At 39.1% G+C, this 21677-nt stretch overlaps 1 protein-coding gene across 1 annotated transcript; it reads left to right on the top strand.

The window, feature by feature from the left end:
• Positions 1–72: 72 nt before the first annotated feature.
• LOC119505485 (neurogenic locus notch homolog protein 2-like) lies at positions 73–21097 on the top strand. Its single transcript, XM_037798299.1, has 10 exons — positions 73–394; positions 1320–1433; positions 2244–2357; positions 4016–4249; positions 8913–9023; positions 13556–13748; positions 15121–15266; positions 16661–16774; positions 20342–20461; positions 20890–21097. Exons 1-10 carry the CDS (start codon positions 304–306, stop codon positions 21057–21059), a joined length of 1407 nt encoding a protein of 468 aa, XP_037654227.1. The 5' UTR covers positions 73–303; the 3' UTR covers positions 21060–21097.
• Positions 21098–21677: the final 580 nt, after the last annotated feature.

Raw genomic sequence — 21677 nt, 5'->3', positions numbered from 1 at the left:
GGGCAAAAAGAAAAACAGAGATGTACAAGAGTTGAGATGGTCCTAGTCTCATTTTAAATTTTTAATTAGGGTAGGAAATGGGAAATTGAGAACCAAATCATTAAAGGACACAGTGCTGTAACGATCAGACCTGCTTCTGTATTGGGCGTTTATGAAATCCCTGTCAAGTGCTTTGATCCTGGTAATTGGTGCTTGTGTATTTCAGCCAATAGCAACCCATGTGAGCACGCAGGAAAATGTGTGAATACAGATGGCGCCTTCCACTGTGAGTGTGTGAAGGGCTATGCAGGGCCTCGATGCGAGATGGACATCAATGAATGCCATTCAGACCCCTGCCAGAATGACGCCACCTGTTTGGATAAGATTGGAGGATTCACTTGTCTGTGCATGCCAGGTAAATCAGTCCACCAGTGTGTGGGGTCTAGAGAGGGGACTTACTATATTTTCTTGGTATACCATTGCAATTCCATTATCATTGTCAGCCTTGATTCCCTATACTGAGTGGGGAGTGTATGAAGTCAGGGTTCCCAGCCAGAGCGCTCCTTAAAGATTAAGGGATTCTTAGAGCTATGTAGATAAAATTAAACAAGTTGATTATGTCAAAATCCAGGTACATGTAAAGGAAAGTTTCAGAAGTGATTGTTTTTACATGTGTTCTTTCATTTAATAAAGAATTTACTGTAAGAATCCTTTCAATACCAAGCTCTTCTGATTCCCTATCATACCCTTCAGTTTACGGAAATCAATTTTACCAGTGATTACATAGCAATTTGCTAATTAACTATCCAGAGTGAGGTACCTCTTCTAGTTGTATTTTGGAGCTCTTCTTGAGCCTTTAAAGGGCACAGCTAAAACCAGCTTAAAAATGATGTCTGGCTATGGTTGCCTTGCCTGGTTAAGGATGCCAGCCCCTGCAGCCTTCTGAAGGCCCTCCTGACCTTGACCTTCACCCTGAGAACAGCAGCAGCTCAGATTCAGTTGGTCTTTGGGAACATAGAACAGGGACACTTGGTGGGCTGGCACTGTCCTGAAAGCATGGGTTGGTCACAGATGATGTGGAACAGTCTTATTTGCAGGCCAGATCTTATACTCTCTTTGGAGGTAAGCCCTCCCCCACTCACAGTGACATGGTTATATCACATCATTCCTGTTTCTCTGATGCTTAGAATGACTATTTCCCATCATTGCAGAGTCCCTTTTCCCATTGCTGAAATATTCATGCTCATAGAGGATATAGCCATCTTTGGAAATTTGTGCTTTCTTGGCTAGAATACTCCTTTTTCTCTTTCTAAGCCACTTGTGTGGTCCATTTTGTTCAGGTTTCAAAGGTGTGCATTGTGAATTGGAGATAAATGAATGTCAGAGCAACCCCTGTGTGAACAATGGGCAGTGTGTGGATAAAGTCAATCGCTTCCAGTGTCTGTGTCCGCCTGGTAAGTGCCCACCACCTGCCCCTATTTTCTTTTAAAGCATAAAGCCAACTGACCACAGAGAAGGGAGGAGGGAGAGAGAATGTGTGTGGCTGCACATGAGGAAATCATTAAAGTGAGTACTTCATGATAGGAGTGTGTGTATAAAGATGGGGAATTTGTTTTAGCTAGTATGTCTTCCAAATCCTTTGTGGCCAGAAGTCCACGTCTGTTCTTGAATGGCCCACAGCCTCTCTGTCTGTGTATATTTCAGAAAGCTCATACCTCACAGAAGCCTTAGTTGTAGGCTATTCAGAAAATTTTTTTTCCATGGGTCATGTTCTTGAATTCCCTTGGTAAGACTGTTATTTTTAGACATTTCACCCATGGGTCCAGAAACAGACAACACAAGTCAGTTTCTTCCAAAGAAAGCTCTGTCTCTCCTTCTTCCCAAAGTTACTCTTGAAAACCTGCCAAATTGTCTGCCTTAGACTATATAGTCTCTTGTTATTTCTTCAAAAAGAAGATCCCAATTACCTCTGAAGCTGCACTTATTTATTTGAGGGATCCCCCTATAACATTTCAATCCCTGCTTGTTTCAACTAGAAGTGAAATCTGTGCCAGGTAGAGATACACCATAGGTGTCTTTGATATACCCCCAAGGTCCATTCAATTACTTCAGTTACCTGTTGGGAAAAATAATTCTATGTATTGCTGACCCATTGGTATAACCTTTGCCACCAACCTAACCCAACCCTTCTCTGGTATCATTCTCACATTAAAGGAATGCATAGGATAATCCTTTGAATTATGGCACCTCTGTACTTTTTTTAGGTTTCACCGGGCCAGTTTGCCAGCTTGATATTGACGACTGTTCCAGTACTCCATGTCTGAATGGGGCAAAGTGTATCGATCATCCCAATGGGTATGAATGCCAGTGTGCCACAGGTATGGTTCTTCTTACTTTTCAGTCGCCCAGTTGGTCCGTCTGAACAAAAGGAGGATGACAGTACTCCACTAGCTGCTCCACAGGGCCAGTCCACTAACGGGCTGTGGCTGTGTGCTCATGAGACAGCTCCTTCCAGCCCTCTTTTTGGTGCTCTCACTATTTCCTTCTACACCACCTGCCTCCTTCTACACCACAATAGTGGTCTGGCCTGGTTATTCCCATTTGGTGCCCGTGTCTTTCTGGGACAGATTTTGGCAGCAGTGACTTTCCAGCTGGCTTGACTTACTCCTTTGGGAAAGGGAAGAATTCCAGTTAAAAGCTATTTTCACTGGGCTTCTCGGTAGGAGGCTTGTCTAGTTTCTTGAGGCAAATGACTGAAAAAAGTCCTGGAAATCTAAGGCCAATTGTGTGGAAGTGCAGATGACTAATGCTATTGATTTGTCAGGTGTGTAACTGAACAGGCAAGAAGCCTCCAACTGGGAAAGTTTGGGACCTCTTTTCTGACTTCTACTACTAGAAGATCTGTTCTGAAATATTATACATTTTTGGATATGTGACCACATTCCTCACTTGGGAAGAATGAATAAGGATTTGAATAAGCACAATGTCCCCTTCTACACGTGTAACTCTCTTCTGCAGAGTCCTGTGTTTTAAGTTGACTATTAAAAAAGGCAAATTCTAAGTTTCTTTATTCAATTACTGCTTGAGAGAGAAAGAAGTATTGGATATAAGTTTTTTAAATATCATTTTTAGAAAACTGGTTTCTTAAAGAATTTTAAGCATCATGTGCATAATTTCTTTGTGCTCATAGTAAAGCAAACTTAAACTCAAAAATCAACACAAAGGGTTAATATTTCTATAGTAGTAGAGCACTACTGTCAAGATCTACTTAAGATTAGGCCATCTTAGATGGGCCACTTAACTTCCTTCTCCTTTTACAAACCGTTGGCTCTGCTTGGGGAAATTCCAGCATTTTGCCTTCTGGTGGTCAGATTCCTTTTGTAAAGGATAAACTTCATTAGAGAGAGATTAAAAACCTTGAACACATGTTTAAAAGGGAGACGAGGCCTATTGGAGCCTTTTGGGAAGAGGTTTAGTGTTGGTTCATCAAAGCCTAGAAGGAATGGCTCCTTAATTGTTTCTTTTCTTTTTAAATGCTTATAACTGGTTCAGTTTTTCTTTGAGTACCTATTGAAAGTTTACAATATCTATGCATAGCACTGTGGGAGGAGCTAAAAGGAATATAAAATTTCTCCATTCTCTAAAGTCAGAATTGGTAAGATAAGATACATGACACCATTAATATATACCTCTATATACCATACAGGTAAACATATAAAAAAAATTATTGAGAACTATTACCTACTGAAGCCCAATAAGAAATGAAATGCAATTTAAAGTATCTCTGCATGAAAACATTAATCAGTCATGAAAAGTTATTTGAATTCTACAAATTTGATTTGTAAAACTTTAATTACAAATTTTCAGATGTGCTTTATAATCAGTGTAAACAGTAAGTTTCAGCTGCTCCTTGCCAACAGTATTAATTGTTGAAGACACAGGATATGTATGGTAAATGGATGTAGCTACATTTTTATTCAGGTGTGAAGTATCTGTGTTGATTTTTTAAGGTTCCTTGGTAAAATTTCTTCCAAAGGTTTCACTGGTGTGTTGTGTGAGGAGAACATCAACAACTGTGACCCTGATCCTTGTCACCATGGCCAGTGCCAGGATGGAATTGACTCTTATACCTGCCTCTGCAGTCCCGGGTACATGGGTGCCATCTGCAATGACCAGATTGATGAGTGCTACAGCAACCCCTGCTTGAATGACGGTCGCTGCATCGACCTGGTCAATGGTTACCAGTGCAACTGCCAGCCGGGCACGTCAGGTGAGCCCCTCTGTTGATGTTTAGTTGGGGTTTTTCACTGTTTCTCAAAACAATCTATATAGATCTCTCAGGTTTTCTTGGCATATGTTCAGATACCTAAAACATTAGTCCTGATTCTGAGAAGCATAGCCAGAGCCACAACCATCAATATCTCAGAGGCAGATGGTCTTAGCAGTTGGAAAGACAACAGCTTTGTTACAGACAATAGCTTTGCAAAGCTAATGATATTATGTGTGGGTATTTCTTTAAAAGGAGGCACGCCATTTCAAAAAATTAAAATTTTAATTTAAAATTGGAAAATCTGCTTGGCTTTGTGACTTGATTTGATTTTCATTTTTTTTTTTTTAATCCCCCGCACTACCCCTGGATTGATGAAGTGAGTGTGTCCTTCCTTCCTTTCTTCCTTCCTTCTAATAATCTCTCCTCTAATTCAGAGTCCAGTCTCTTTAACGCGACAGTTTTCTTCTGCCACTTGTCTTCACTGGGGCCTTAGGCAATCTGGTGGGAAGAGGGGCTTCTAGGGGAGGGGAGCTAGGTTATAGCATCCCACAGTAGTTTGTAAATTAGAATGCAGAACTGCCATTTCCCGTCACCGGAGTTCATTGCTGTTCCCTGACCCTGGTTGAATGACTGCTTGTCAGTGGTGAGGGCATGTTGCTCCTTCTTAGGGGAACATTGAATTATTTTCTCAGACAGCAGCATTTCGTAGGTTTCACTGGATTCTGTTTTACTTATTAGATGAATAATTATTGTCACAACTGGGGTTAGTGGACAGAGAAGTACTATTTCGTAGATCAAAGGAGAATGTATTAGTGGAAAATTAACCAATGTGTGTTTGTTAGAAGGGAACCTGCCAATACTAGGGAGTGATTTATTGAGAACACATTCTGGGCTTCAGGAAAATGGCCTATGTAGGGGGCAAAGGTGGAGGAGGTGGTTAGATGCCCTCGTTTTATTTAGTTATTTCCAAACCAGTTCCTTCAAACTTGTCAAAGGCCCTGGTCTTCTTCCAGGACCTCATACATGCCAAGTTTGAAAACAAAGTCCTTTTTGAGTTGCTCAAGCATACGAAAAACATCCCATGCCTTCACAGCTGAAAATGCCTTCCCCCTCCCCACGTTTAGATAACTCACTAAAAGGGCTGAATAGATCTTTGTGAGACCTTCCAAAAGCAATTTGCTTCCGGGCTGGTCCCCAGACATGAGAAATTGCAGTCCGAAAAGAAATTTGAGAGATTTACAAGCAATTGAATGGATATGTCTTTAGAATGGAAGGGCTGTTTTGGGCTTTGCTATCATTCCTATTATAACAAACATACTGGAAAACTGGGTTAGTAGTGGGTTGGCAAGCACTTTGTTTTCTCTGGGATTATATCATTATGCAAGGATGTATCAGGTGTGTTCCTTGGGAGGCCAGAGAAGGTGTGGTGTAAGTAGCTGTCACTGAGAAAGACAAGAAGTAAATATGAGTGGTGTTCAGGCTGCTTGGAGAAGGAAGGCACAGAAGCTCTCAGACAGCTGCCAGATCTATTCCTGAGGCTGTTTGGAGATTTAAAGCAAAGAGATGTAGGTGACACAAGAAATGTTGGTTTGTAATGGGTGGAGAAAGAGCTGGCATGTGCCAAGGAGCTGGATGAAAGGGTCCATTAAATTAGTCATTATGAACAGACTCGTAAGTTCTGGAGTAAGAATCCAGGGTCCATTTATAATACGGTTCCAAGTTGATAGGTTGGGGGTTGGATGGGTGTGTCGATTTTAAGGGATATTTTACAAGTTGCTAGTTAAAATTATGGTTACCACTCACTGGGTATTTAGAGAGAGATATGCTACCCAGAATCACTTTGATGCCTCTTTGTGTCTGAGATTTTGGGATGAGAAACTGTTTTAAGTAGATTTCATTGGGTTTCGAGTGACAGAAACCAACTTGAGCTAGCTTAAACAAACATTAACAATTGAACAAACAACAACAGCAAAACAAACATAGAACTTGGTGAAAGCGCACAGAAGCATCTCACAGATTCCAAGGGAAAATTGAATAATAAGGCTTTGGGGAGAATAGTAAGAAACAAAGCAGACTGTGGGTTACACAGATGAATTTCCACTGTTCCAGATGAGAGAATCTGACTGGCCCAGCTTGGGCCAGGTGTCTGTTCTTGCTGGACTAATAAAAATAGCCACTGGGGAGGAGTCATAGTGTACCGCCATGGCTTCATGGCGTCTGCCTTTATGCATTGTAGGAGATTGTCAGTCAAGAAATTCCTTGCCTCATTTAGTGGTTAGTGAGGCAGAAATACAGTATTGTGTATTGGGAAGGGCATAGAACCAGGTTCAGATCTCACCTGGGCTGCCATAACTGTGGCACTGTGTAAGTCAGTTACCTTGTCTATGAAATGGGTGTAGCACAACTTGATTTGCAGGTTGGATGAGAGGATTGGAAATAAGTGATATAAACTGGTTGGCGGAGTACTTTGCACATAATGGCTCAGTAAGTTATTCCTGACATACTTTTTTTTTTAAATTAAATTCAGTTTTATTGGGATATATTCACATACCATATAGTCATCCATGGTGTAAAATAAACTGTTCACAGTGTCATCATATAGTTATGCATTCATCACCCCAATCTATTTTTGAATATTTTCCTTACACCAGAAGAATCAGAATCAGAATAAAAAAATAAAAGTAAAAAGGAACACCCAAATCATACCCCCAAACCACCCTATTTTTCATTTAGTTCTTGTCTCCATTTTTCTACTCATCCATCCATCTGTTGTACAAAGAGAATGCAATCTACAAGATTTTCACAATCACACTGTCACCCCTTGTAAGCTAAATTGTTATACAATCACTCGTCTTTAAGACTCCGGTCTACTGGGTTGGAGTTTGATAGTTTCAGGTATTTTTCTAGCTATTCCAATACATTAAAACATAAAAAGTTTTATCTATATAGTGCATAAAAATGTCCACCAGAGTGACCTCTCGACTCCATTTGAAATGTCTCAGCTACTGAAATTTTATTTCGTTTCATTTCGCCTCCCCCTTTTGGTCAAGAAGATGTTCTCAATCCCACAATGCCAGGTCCAGATTCATCCCTGGGAGTCATTTCCTGTGTTGCCAGGGAGACTTACACCCCTGGGAGTCAGGTCCCATGTTGGGGTGGGGGAGGGGGGAGGGCAGTGAGTTCACCTGCTGAGGTGGCTTAGCTAGAGAGAGAGAGAGAGAGGCCACATCTGAGCAACAAAGAGGTACAGGGGGAGACTCTTCGGCACAATTATATGCAGGTTTAGCCCCTCCTTTGCAGTAACAAGCTTCATAAGGGCAAGTCCCATGACAGAGGGCTCGGCACATCAAACCACCAGTCCTCAATGTTTGTGAGAACATCAGCAATAATCCAGGTGAGGAAGTCCAACACTTCCACATTTTCCCCCAGTTCCTCAGGGGGTCCCTGTATACATTTTTATTCTCCACCCAAATTACTTTGGGATGTGTATTCCTGACATATTTATTCTAAATAAGCATGAATACAAAATATGAGTGAATCAAAATTATGGCTTTTGTCCTAGAGGTTTTGTGTGTGTTTGTATCCTTATTATGAAGTTCTATTTTTAAGACTTTTTATATTACCAAGATGTTCTGATACCCAGAAAACATCATTAAATTCATGTTAAATAAAAAATATTATGAGTATTTTTATAAAGTAATGGTACAATAATTGATCTATCCCTACTGTTTAGTTATCCATATCGACCATTCAACTTTTGTTACCGTAACCAAACTCTACTATTCATCTGGGGAATAGACCAGGAGTAAAGTAACATACATCAGGAAGAACTTACCATACACTTCAAGTAATTTGTCCTGAATTTAAGCCCATAACAGTAACAGTAAACTGTCAGGCTTCTGGTGGTGGATGCAAGTTTTTAAAAATTCTGATTTTCACTTGAAAGCTCAAATTTTATGTTTGGCAAAAAATACTGCCAGTTGTTTTTCTTGAAATGACACATTTGCTTCGTTTGCTTAGTTTCTGCCAAATACTAAAGTCTGAATAACTGTGTTTTTTCTGTCAGTTGTTCTTTCAATTAAAATGTGTTACTGTGAAAACAGCAGCTATTTCAGCTTACAACTCAAACAATGGCACAACTGCTTTTCCTGGAGATAACTCTTGTACTTTGGCATGCTACAGGAGTGCTTTATATGTACTTCCCATTTCATTACACTGAATGTTAGATGGGGTAAAAAGTTAATAATTTTGACTGTTTCATCAAGGCCATTTTTAAGTGACACTGTCATGGAGGGAGGTGAAGAATACAATAATTACTAACTAGTACAGTAGTTTGGTATCCCTGCCTAGATTCGTGCTAAGATGCCAGCAGTTTTACCCACCATTGCTTTTGCACCATCAGTACAAATGTCAACACAATTTTTAAAAAAAGGCAAATAATGGATTAGTATTATTAAGAAAATAGTTTTGACCTCACAATCTCTCTGAAAATGGTTCAAGGATCCCCAAGAGTTTGTGGATTGCATTTGGAGAATGGCTGCTTTATTATATCCAGGGTTAGCTAGGTTTTTTTTAGATTTCTTAATACGTAACATAGCAAACAGCAGGTACTTGTTTTTCTGTGGTAATATAGAATGGTTTGTCTTTGCTTTTGTCTTTACAGGGGTTAATTGTGAGATTAATTTTGATGACTGTGCCAGTAACCCTTGTATTCATGGAGTATGTGTGGATGGCATTAATCGCTACAGCTGTGTCTGTTCATCAGGATTCACAGGTATTGCTTCCTTTTCATCAGAGACCCCTCATTCAGCACCAGCACTTTTGGAAAATGACATCTAAGGGAAAATTACTTTTAAATTTCTCCGTATTTGTGTATTTCTTTGTCTCTCTGGATGGTTAGAGGTCTGTTTTGTGCTTTTCTGGATCAGTTTTCTCCTCTTAGGTCTTTCCTAAATTGAAATACAGTACTTGACATTACTTATGGTTTATAATTACCTGGGAGGAATTCCTAATTAGACCATGAGTTTCTGTCTCTGTGCTTGAGCTATGTTACTTTCGAAGTCAACTTTATTTTACTACAGTCAGTAGTAAATGCTTTTTGTAAAGGCATGCCCAAGGTAGAACTCTTTGGAAATGCTAAATGCTCATTTCTGGGTACTTCCTTTTTTGGGAAATTGTTGGATGACATCAGAACTTGGGAGGATCAACCTAATTTGGTTACCATAAGCAAGAGCTTTCTGCCCAAGAGGAAGAAAGTAAATGCCTAAAGTAATTTGGGTTATAACCCTTCCTAAATTATAAACAGCTAGAACGTTTATACCTGCATGTGCGTGTACACACAAATATACACACACACACCCCACAATCTTCTCTCTTTTGATGTTTGTAATATTACCTTTATCTTTCACCCTCCTGATTAAAAAGTGCTAGATCTGATGAGGAAACCTGGGACCCCTTACTGACACATCTGAGTTTGTTAGTACATAATTTTATGAGTAAATAATTTGTAAGTAGTAGAAAATAGCATAATTTGTTAGTAGAGGACATACACTCTGTCTATCCTATACTTTCCGGACAGTGCCACGCACAAGCAGGCGCTAACGTAATGATATTAACATTTAATAATTACCATTTGGTCATTTGAAACCCAAGTGAGAAACTTCTCTCAGGGCTTTTAAAACTATAATGTCAAAAGGCATCCAGAGCCAAGTTAAGTGAATGTCTGCCATTCGCTTGCCGGGAACTTACTGTCTTCTCTATTTCACAATCATTTTTGTTCTCCTGCTTGGTATGATTGTGGGCACCAGAGAGGAATGTTTGTGACCTATATTGAGTCACAGTAAACCCTGTTCAGTGGCAGATCACTCACAAGCCACATACGATGAAAACTTTCATGGCTACTGTCCAGCGTTGCTGGTGTTAGCCAGATGTACTTTTGTGTCCTGAACTTGTTACTCCAAGATTAAATGGCAGTCAAGTGAATACACAAAAATTTCTGCTGGATAGCATAAAAGAGGAATTGTTGTTAAATAGGTAGCAGAATAGAAAAGCTAACATTTATGAAAGTCTCATTTTGAGCTAAGTACTAAGTTAAGTGCCTAATCTCATTTAATTGTCACTGCTATTACCATCCCTGTGGTGTTAATGAGAAACCCCAAGCTTTAGAGAGGCTAGGTAATGTCACCAGCGCATGTCAGCCAGGATTCCCACCTACGAGGCCCATCTGCATAGCCTGTACTCCTTACCTCTTCACCGGCAGCCTAAGGAGTGCCTGTTGTGGTTTCTTTTTGGATTTACATAAGCCTTCAGTTGGACTTATTTTTTTTGGAAACGGCAGTGAAGCATATTCTCTCTCTGTTTAACATTTAGCAAAAAAGGAAGGTCAAGGAGGGAGGGAAAAGACTAAAAATATTCTAAAATAAACTTAAGGTGTAGTATGAAACTACATAACCAAGGAATGGTATGTTTTGGTTACTGGGTGGTACTCTGTTCTGGAACTGTTTTCTATGCCTGAGAGTGTTTTTTAATTTTAAATCAGCTGCCGATAATATCAGTTACCTCTGATATATACTTATGAGTGGCAAACATGAGCTGTTTTATTCTTTCCCTTGTTTTATTCTAATACTTCAAAAATATTTTAGTAATAAGTTTGAGGGATTTGAGGGAGTTTTTCTTTTTTTAGGATTAAATTCTCTGTCCTTAGGGCCTTTTTACACTTACTGATTGAATGGAGAAGTAAGAAGTCATGTGGTACTGTTATAAACTGGTTTCAGTTTTACAAAGCACTTTCATATCCATTATCTTCTTGAATTCTCCTAACAGTCCAAAAAAGTAGACAGGAAGGATTTTATTACCCCCATATAACAAATAAGGGAATTGAGAGATAGAACTTGATAAATGTCCATGGCCTCAGCTAGTGAGTCGCATAACTAGGACTGTGAGTTCCCAGAAGGCAAGCACCTCCCTTGATCATCTTTTCAGCCAGTGTCAAAAATAGAGTTGTTTTAGTTTCCAACTACTAAAACAAATATCATACTAGAGTTGGAATTTATGGCTTACAGTTTCAGAGGCTAGAAGGCTTGCTTCCTGCCAGACTTTGTATCTTCTGGCTGGCCGGCAATCTTTGGGGTTCCTTGGCTTGTCCATAACATGGCAAAGCACATGTTGATGTCTTTTCCTTTCTCTTCTTGCTCCCATTGACTTCTGGTTTCTGGATGCTCGTGGTGGCTTCTCTGTCTGGCTTTCACTCTGCTTATCAGGGACTCCAGTAATGTGGATTAAAGCCCAACCTGATTCACTTGGGCTACACCTTAACATCTTGAAGAGATCTTATTTAAAATGGGCCCATCCCACCAAAATGTGGACCAAGACTAGGAACATATCCAAACTAGAGTACACAGTTCAATCCATCCCAAGTGTCTGGAACAGAGGAAACACTCAGTAAATGTTGCTGAATGAATGAATGAATAGTACAGAATGAATGGTCAAGTATGTGACTTTTGACTTCCAAATCCAAACTCTAGAAGCTGGGCTATACCATGCTATTATCCATTTTATTGAGTACCTGTAGGGTAAGAAACATTGGTTAAGCTTCTCATTTCAGTAGTTCTATGCCCAACAAGGTGCATAGATTGTGTTGGGTATGTCTGATAGCCGATGGACACTCCTTGAGATTAGGACCTTGCTAGTGAGGTAGCTATCAATCCAAATAGTAAACTGCGCAAGAAGCACTGCATGAGCATTCTCTGATAAAGATGGCTTAGGAATTGATTCTGGAAAGAGATTTAAAAGCAAGTGAAGAAAACTTGGGAAGAGTGACTACTGAGAAAATTTTCCACTGGATTGCAGGCCGAGGATGGTTCTGTAGTTCAAGAGCTGTGGTTCATATCTTGGTGTCAGTGGCAAACATGTCAAAAAAAATCATAGGTTGAGACCAAGGAAATCGGATTTCAAAATAAGTTATTAATAACACACTTAAAAGGAAAATGGCAACCACTACCAGATTATGGGTTTTTACCAAAAACCCACCAATAATGTTTTAGAGGGCAATGGAGGGTGAAAAAATGTTAATACCCATCCTTTAAAGGGGTGTGTATCTATTTAATTCGGAATTTCCTGTTCTAAATGCAAGGTTCTTCTTTCTTTAAAATGCATGTTTTATCTGAATCAGAACATTGTATTCCATGCAATTTATAAATTCCTTCATGGCAGTTGCTTTTTGCTACTCTTGTTGCTATACTTACAGAATTATGGGTGATGAAAATTTGTATATGGATTGGGAATATACAGTTAAATGTCAGTTTTTCAGAACTTAACAAAGCAAAACATAAATAGCCGGCACATTTTTCTTTATTCACCTTAAAAGCAATAAATATCAAACTTATAGCAGACATCTTTTCACAAGCGCAGTACCGGTTATGACTAAGAAGAAAAATATATTCACCTCAATTTCTTCATACTCAGCATCTACTCTGCTATATGGTGATAAGTGATAATTGTGTAGAGCATGGTTTCACAAAATGTGGTCCTTGAAACACTATTAAAATGTGGATTGCTGGACCCCACCCATTACAATCTATGAAGATAGGGTCTGTGGTTCTCCATTTAAAACAAGTACTTTAAGCTACGATTTTCTGTTCACTAAGTTTGAGAACCACTGGTCTAGCCTGAGAGAACCTGAATTGTTTTCTGAATCATCAGAGGACAGTAAAATTATGCTTAGTGTACTACTTACTAAGGCAGAAAATGGATTAATGCAACTCTTAAGAATGAGAACAAAATGGCTCTTTTGTTTAACCAATTTAATCAGTAAATTAAATTAGTCCAGTCATGAAGCATTCCAGTTAACTGAAATTTACCATATGTAGATATGTAACAGGTTGGATAACTAAAAAAAAAAAAAAAATTAGTGGTAAACCAGCAGAAAGTAAGGGTAAGAAAGACTTCTCTAAAAGTACTCAGAACAATATAGAGAAATAGTCGTCTTTGATAACATTGGATGATCTCCTTTTGAAAATGTGTGACATTTCCCCACTTCTAAAGAGAAGAACAAATACACATTAACATGGGTCTAACATTTTATTAACTTTTCTTCATAATTAAAAAAAAAAAGAAAAACAATGCTGTTTGTTCCTTGCTTGCCTGGCACCATGTGCTGTTGGGTACCCTATTCCTTAAATCTTGACATTTGGTGCCTAGACACCTTAGAGCCTTTGCAGATGAAGGCGTCAACAGAATTATGTCTCACAGTTCTGTAGTATTCCCTAAGCATTGGGATTTGAATAAAACTGTCCCCCTTCTCTACAGGACAGAGATGCAACATTGACATTGATGAGTGTGCCTCTAACCCCTGTCGCAAGGGTGCAACATGTATCAACGATGTGAATGGTTTTCGCTGCATATGCCCTGAAGGGCCCCATCACCCCAGCTGCTACTCAGAGGTGAACGAGTGCCTGAGCAGTCCCTGCATCCACGGAAACTGTACTGGGGGCCTTAGCGGGTGAGTAGCTGCCATGTCTTAATGATTTCTTGTTGACCTTTGTCAGTCCAATTGCTGCTACCACTGGTCATAAACCATAGATTGGTTGGCAACGTGACCTGAGACTTGGCTGAAGATTTTGCTAGCCTGTACCAAGGCCTTCAGAACCACCACTTTGTCCATGGAAATTGGTTCTTTCCTTGCCATGACTAAGTACCTAAGTGGAAAATAAAGAGGAATGTCTTCCTTATCTAAATAGTCAGTGAGGAACCCATGGGAAGAGTCCAGGGTTGTTTTATGAGTCTTTGACAATTGTGTTTTTAGTTCTTATTGCAAGATTGAGTTCTGAGGGATGTTCCAGAATATTTGGCTTTTCCCCCCTGCTTCAAAATAGCTCAACTCTGTTCCATCACAGAGCCAGTGTGTGCTGCTGAAGCAGAGCTGGTCTTGGCTAATTTTAGACATGGCCCTGATAAAACGTCTGCAGTTTGCAAGTTGGATGATGTGTTGGCATGCTAATTTCTAGAATCAGAGTATGATCTTAGGTTCCATGTGATAGTCTTACACTCCTGCTGTGTTTGCCAGAGGACAGGGCCCTGGGTAATATCATTTGACAGACTTTCAATAGATTAAAGATGAAAAGTGTATTTAGAGATAAATGGGAAATTATGTTAGTTTCAAGATGAATTAACTCAGTCTCCTGTTTCAGAGTTTGACACACATTCAAAGCGTCCCAAGCCGTCTATGTTTTTCCTAAAGATCTCCAGACAGGGAGACTATAATTTCTTGATATCACGTGCTAAGTGCTAATGATGTGCAGATTGGAAACAATATACATATATTTCAAATACCTTCATTTTTGTTCCTTTTCCTGCTTAGTACCCCAGGTGCTTTCTGAGCCAGGGTTTCCGGTCAGAACAAAGCATGACTTGCAAGGATTTCCTCCGAGTGGCTAGAGTCCTGATACTGACTTTTTCCTGGTATCTAATTTGTACCCGAAGCAAGTGACCCTAAGAATTTCTTTAACTTTAGTTTTTTGTAGAAGAAAAGAAACTGCGCAAATTTATCCATGTTAATGTTTCCTTCAGATTGGCCCAATATATTGTACAAATCACTGTTTACATATAAAAGATGATATAATTATTTAATTTCTCTAGCCTCTTGATGAGCCAGGAAAGCACCAGGTAGGACTTTTTACTGATACATGTGATGGGCCTACATAATTCACACCAAGTGCAAAATGACCCAAATATAAGTGTGTAGAATAGAAATGAGATTAAGTTACTTATGAGCTCCTTGGTCCCCCCAGTTCTTCACCGAGCCCTGTATTTCACTCTGTGACTCAACCTGCACAGTTATACCTCCCACAGTAAAGAATTCAATCTTCTTTCAGATATAAGTGCCTCTGTGATGCAGGTTGGATTGGTGTCAACTGTGAAGTGGACAAAAATGAATGTCTTTCAAACCCATGCCAGAATGGAGGAACTTGTGACAATCTGGTGAATGGATACAGATGTACTTGCAAGAAGGGCTTCAAAGGTGAAAGCGAAAGTGCACACTTCTACCTCCCTTCTCTGCCTCTTGTTGCTGCCTGCTGCTTGACTCACTCCTTCATTTCCCTTTGCTTTTTCCCATTCATTCATCTAATAAGCATCACCTGAGCACTGAGCATTTTTAAGGCACTTGGGGAATAAAACATGAATAGCTATGGATTCTCACCTTAGCCTCACAGAGAGGTAAGCTATTGAAACAGTTCTATTTAAGGTAAAGAGCTAAGAATCAACTTGTAGAGCTCAGGACAAATGTTCTACTCCTAAGCTTCTTAGTGCAGGTGGTTCTATGATAATTCAAAAGAGAAATATGGAAATAGAATGAAAGTACCTGCTTTCTGTAATTATGGTAGCATACTACTATGAAAGAAGCCATGTGCTCAGAGCCCTTCCAACAAACCCTTTTACACATTGAGATATTCTTAGATATTTAGTCTCTTACAGTCTTATAGAAAAATGTGTAGAGGGAACAATTGTGTTGAATCATTTTGGAGTTTGTCACTGTTGTATTTCTACTCTCAGTTTTCTCTTGGAAACTCAGGAAACAGAAAATTTTTGGGTAAATCATTTATTTTTCATTCATCTATGCACTCATTCATGTATTCCCCTACTCAAAAATACTGTGTTCAGGTATCTGAACACATCGATATGTTTTAGAGCCACTTTGTTTACTTGAAAATTTTCTGAGACCATGTTTCAGTCATTAATTTCCTGATATATATTGCATTACATTTGCATGGAATCTTATAAGTCTGAAAGCATGTTTATTTCTTTATTGCATCGAGATTTACTTCTTAATGAGAAAAATAAAATTCAAAATGTCAAAGCCACTAATCCTTCCTTACTTTTCTCCTTTTCATTGTCAAAGTAGATTTCATGCCTTAGATCTGGAAAACACAGCTTTGGGACTTAAGGAAGTATCACTTTGAAGGCAGAGACTATGGATAGGAAAGAGTGGGCACAAATCAGAGACCTGATAAATGGATTCAGAAAATTATCCTTTGATATCTTTAACTCCCTTTAAATCCTTGATCAGAATCTTTATGAAGAAAAGGCTTATTTATAGATGAAGTAGCAGTCTTTTCGCCCTCAATTAATTTCTCTGTTGCTGATAAATTACTTGTATTTGAAGGTGTGTTAGACTTTCAGGGCATTCGAATATACTGTTCTTCCATTCATCCTTCTGCCTGATTGGCCACTGTCATTTTATTTCAGAGACTTGTCAGTGAAATGAGTGGTTAGGTGTTCTGGTGGCTGAGAAAATTAATGTGATTTCTGAGGTGCTCAACTTCTACCACCAGGAGAATTGGTTAGTGATTGAGATAATGAAGAAGCTGACAAAATTTCCCTGCGTTTTGTTTTTTCTCCCTTTTCTGTCTATAGGCTATAACTGTCAGGTGAATATTGATGAATGTGCTTCAAATCCATGCCTGAACCAAGGAACCTGCTTTGATGACATAAGTGGCTACACTTGCCACTGTGTTCTCCCATACACAGGTGGGTCTAGGGGGGCCAACCAGGGATCAGAGTGGATGCTTTGCGTTGCCGTGCTGAGTATCTGATTCTCAGTGATGTATGTCTGTGGGGCAACGATACTGTTTACCCTTCTCCACCTCACTGAGCTTTGAGAAAACATAGCAGCCTCCCAAGATGCAAGTGATGGGGAAACCCGTTTGTCTCCCATGTGTCTTCTTTGTACTTTAGTTTTTAAAATTATAATTTTAAAATTATGACTAGAAACTGGTACATAGCTGACTGTTTAGTCAATCATTTGAATGTACTGGTGTCTCCGTGTTCTGCACTTAGTCTTAGTTTCAATAATATAGCTACCTTTTATCGATAATTTACAATGTTCCAGGCACTTTACATACATTGAGTTATTAAATCTTGTGCTCACAATAATGCTACAAAGTAGAAATTCTTATCACCATCTTATACATGAGTAAGCGAAGGCAAAAAGAGGTTGCTTGCACAAGGTTACATGGGTAAGTGGTAGTAGAACTGTGATTTGCCCCTAAGACTCTCTGAATCCAAAGCTTGCCCTCTTAACTGCTGTTCTATCCTTCACATTAGTACCACCCTAATAGTTCTGTGTCTCACTCAGAGGTCTTGGTCCTTGCATTGCTGTTACACATACACAGAAGACATGGGCATGACTTCTTGTCACATCAGGTGTTCTTTGATTCAGTGTGCTGGGATATTTTTGTTTTTCCTGTTTTATTATCGCCATCTTGTAATTGGTTGTATTTACAGGGCTTATTTACCTCTTATCCATTTTCTTCATCCATGGGGAACAAAACAGAAACATGAATGATGGCTTTCCGTGTTTCACTAGCACTGGCCTGGTTCATAAAGACTCATGGATATAGGAGGTCCCTAACGATCCCCAGAAAAAGACGGTATAAATAATATCATTCTGTAGTTACAGTGCTGATCATATTTGTTGGTACTGAGAAGGTAATTTCACCTGCAGTCAACAAGGCAGAATTTACAGCTATGGGGAGGTATAAGCAGGTGTCACTATATTCAGTCACGTCATAAGGCTTACCTGAGTACCACTTGGGTGTACAGCTCATCTTGGGAATGTTTATTTTGTCACCACACTACTCAGGTACTGTAAGAATATTTGACTACAGGCTGGGTACTGATTTTTCTTTAGAGAAAGATCCCAATTAAAAGAATTTACTGTGTGCAGACTTTGAGAAATTATATGTGACCACATGACCAAGCAGATTGAATTTCATTGTTGAGTGTGGCTAGGAGTTCTAAGCTTCATTGAATTTGTGTAGCATGAAGAAAATTAAGCAACACTGTTTCCCTCATGAGCCACTTTACTGATAGGACACATTAAAAACTGGTTGGGGATTTTAGTGAAAAATTGTGGATTTTTTTTCTTTCTGATACAAAATTTTAGACTGAAATTCAAAATTGTATTACTAGTAACTTGACTAAAAAGCAACTTCCCTCCTCTCTTTAATAAAAGCATCCTTATTTTGAAATTTTTTGCTGGAAGCTTATCTTTAACATACTGAATTCCTTTGTTTAATGAAGTTTGTGACTTTTGGTTGCTTTGGATGCATATGACCACAGTAATTCTGATAGTGACAGAACTTTGATAATGATAAAAGAGAAACGCTTTTTTTTTTAAAAAAAAGGCAACTACAAGAAAATCTTGCATTTACATTCTATCTAGAGGCACTCATTTGAAAAGTTTATTAGCTACACTCATATGTATTTGAACATTTTAAAAATTGATTTAAAAAATAAGACTTTAATAGCTGATTTGTAGTTTCCAAAGTGTTTCCCATTCATTATAGCATTTAATTTTCACAATAACTCTCTAAGGGAAGTATTGTCATCACTCCCCCATTTTACAGATGGAAAGTCAAGTTTAGAGATGGGAAAAAGCTTGTCCAGGTATAATTGCTAGTGATTATTGGAGTTAGGACTTCATCCCAGATCTTCTGAGCCTGTATCCCCTATTTTTTCACTACTCTATGCTGTACAGAAAAGAGAAGGCTTAATCCTTCAGAAAGCCAGGAAACTGCTCTAATTTATTAAGGTGACAGTTTTAATACTAGATACAAAACTCAAGAAGTAGGCATTTTTGTACACAATTGGAGAAGTATAAATTGTTACAGGGCAGTTTAACATGAGGTTAAAAAACTCTTTTAAAATGTACTAATCTTGGATGTGGTTTTATGGCTTTTATGAGGTGTTTTAAGGAAATAATCAACAATGAGTACAAAGATTTGTTTCCAACATTTTCCATTTTAGTGTGGTTTATATTACAGTGCTCAAAATTGGAGTGTAAGGTATTAGAATAAGGAATTAATTGAATAAATATGAAATGAAAAAGTAAGTTTAGTGATAGAACACTACTCAGCCATTAAAATATCTTGCCAGATAGTTTACACATGGTTTTCAGACTCTTTTTCTTAGCAACAGATCCCTCTTTTCAAATGGAATCTCACTAGAAGTGTTATAAATAAAACTGATCATAGCTGAATTTCTCTGGTTGAAGTAAGGGCCACACCAAGGTTTGTGCTCCCACCACTCCAATTGTATCACTGCAAAAACAAAACAAAAAAAACCAAGGCTCTTGGATCAATTTGGAAAAACATGTGAAGAAAATGTAGTGGTGGACTTGGAGGTCAAAAAGACCTGGATTTTAACCCAGCTCTGACATTAACTTGCTGTGTGACCTTGGGCATGTTCTTTTACCTCTATTAGTGTCCAATTTTCAAATCTTTAAAAATGGGAAACTTGATATCCCCTCAAAGAATTGTTGTCATTGAAGGAGCTCCATAAATGTTAGTTCATTCCTGCCTTTTGAATTTACAGTTTCTAACACATACAAGTGTGCTCGATAAATATTGATAAGTAAATGAACAAAATCTTAGAGAAGGAAGGCTAAGCCAAATATCAGTGTCTTGTTGATGTCAGTATGATGAGAGATGCTTCTAGTCAATCAGAGTTGCTCCACTGTATCCTGCCTCTGATGTGCCTTCTGACCAGCCTCATTCCTTTCTAGAACAGGTTGGCACAGGTTGTGAGGAAGTTTTTCTATGGCCTGTCGCTAACCAAGATGCAGGAGACCACCGTTTTGCTTCTAAGTAGCTCAGCCACCCAGATCCCCCTTCACAGGAGCAGGGAAGAAGATTTTGCAAATCCATCACACCTGATTGATACGGTCCATGTGACCATTGGTATTAAAAACAGTGAAGATGACAGCAGTCAGTAGTCATTGAGTGCTCAGTATGTTTGCCAGGCTTGATGCTAATAAGAACTTTGTATGCATTTTTTTTCCCATTTAATCCTCAAAAAGCCCCTGTGAGTTAAGTGCTATTCTGAATTCCTATTTTAATTCAGAGGAAGGCTCAAGGATAACTTGCCTGAGGTCACACAGTTCATAATGTCACACAAGACTCAAAGGACCATAAGTCTCTCAATTCCAAAGCCTCTTAACCACTCCTTTAGAATTTAATTCTGAGAACATTCTTTGGTTTTAGCTTGGGGAAATTTACTTGGCTAGTTCTCATAACTTTGTTGTTTGCATTGCAGGCAAGAATTGTCAGACTGTGCTGGCTCCCTGTTCCCCAAACCCTTGTGAGAATGCTGCTGTTTGCAAAGAGGCACCAAATTTTGAGAGTTACACCTGCCTGTGTGCTCCTGGTTGGCAAGGTAACACATGGGAATGGAGAAGCCAAGGGAAATGCATTCTGAACTTTAAACAAAGCGGTCAGGTTATCAGATGGCATGGAAGGCCTTGGTCTCCTGAGGCTTGGCCTGCCCATCTTTGCCATTGACAGGTATTGTACAAGACCTGCTAACTCACAGGCATTCCATTATCCATGTCTTTGGGGCCCCCTAGTGGTTGGAAGACTCCAACCCAAGCATCTCAAACTAAAGCATTTAGTAGGAATTTGGGTACCTTGGCAGCAACTTCTCAGAAGCCTTCCAGAAGACATAGAAGCCTTCATGGGACTTCCCAAACCAGGAGACCAACCCTGAAGTATCCCATCCACCCCCACTGAAGCTCAGGTCCCATATAGATTTCAATAGGAATCAGCTTCCAAAGACTGGGCCATCCATTGTCCCTATGTTTCTAGGTCAGCGGTGCACGGTTGACATTGATGAGTGTGTCTCCAAGCCCTGCATGAACCATGGTGTCTGCCATAACACCCAGGGCAGCTACATGTGCGAGTGCCCTCCAGGCTTCAGTGGTATGGACTGTGAGGAGGACATCGATGACTGCCTTGCCAGTGAGTATGCTAGCTAGCTCCTGAGCCTCCTCGGGGCGGAGAAAGCACACAGGGAACAGGGAGAAGGGCTCAGTGGAGGCAGCTGCCTCTGCTCAGTGCTGAGATTGTTATACCAATCACTTATGTTAGTGTATATTAGTATTTTTAAAAATTTTCCTTTTGAATCTATGTCTTTAGAGATAATGGAACCTCTCATAAGCATTTCCCTATTAGATTTGGCACATTGAAAAGGTAAGTACAATGCAGTGATAGGTTTTTTTTTTTTAAGATTTATTGAGACATAATTAACATGCAGTAAACACATATTGAAAGTATACAGTTCAATATGTTTTGACATATGATACCCATGAAGCCATCACTCAAGGCAATGAATATATCCATCCACCCTAGATGTTTTCCCATCCTTTTGTAATTTAGTCCTCCCTCCTGCCTTCCTGTCACTATGTGACAAATAGTGAAAAAAAATACATCTAAGGTACACTTGAGGAAGAAATTTAAGGAAACAGGATCAAACTACTGGTATTCCTTTCTTCCATTAATAAATATATTGTTCACAATTTTTAGGATCTTCTAATCTTTTTAGATATGAAGTAGCACCAGCAAAATTTACAATTAGTTGAAATTAATTTAGTGAA

Source organism: Choloepus didactylus, chromosome 10 (assembly GCF_015220235.1).
Source record: "Choloepus didactylus isolate mChoDid1 chromosome 10, mChoDid1.pri, whole genome shotgun sequence".
Taxonomy (NCBI): domain Eukaryota; kingdom Metazoa; phylum Chordata; class Mammalia; order Pilosa; family Megalonychidae; genus Choloepus; species Choloepus didactylus.
This window is presented reverse-complemented; position numbering and strand designations above follow the sequence as displayed.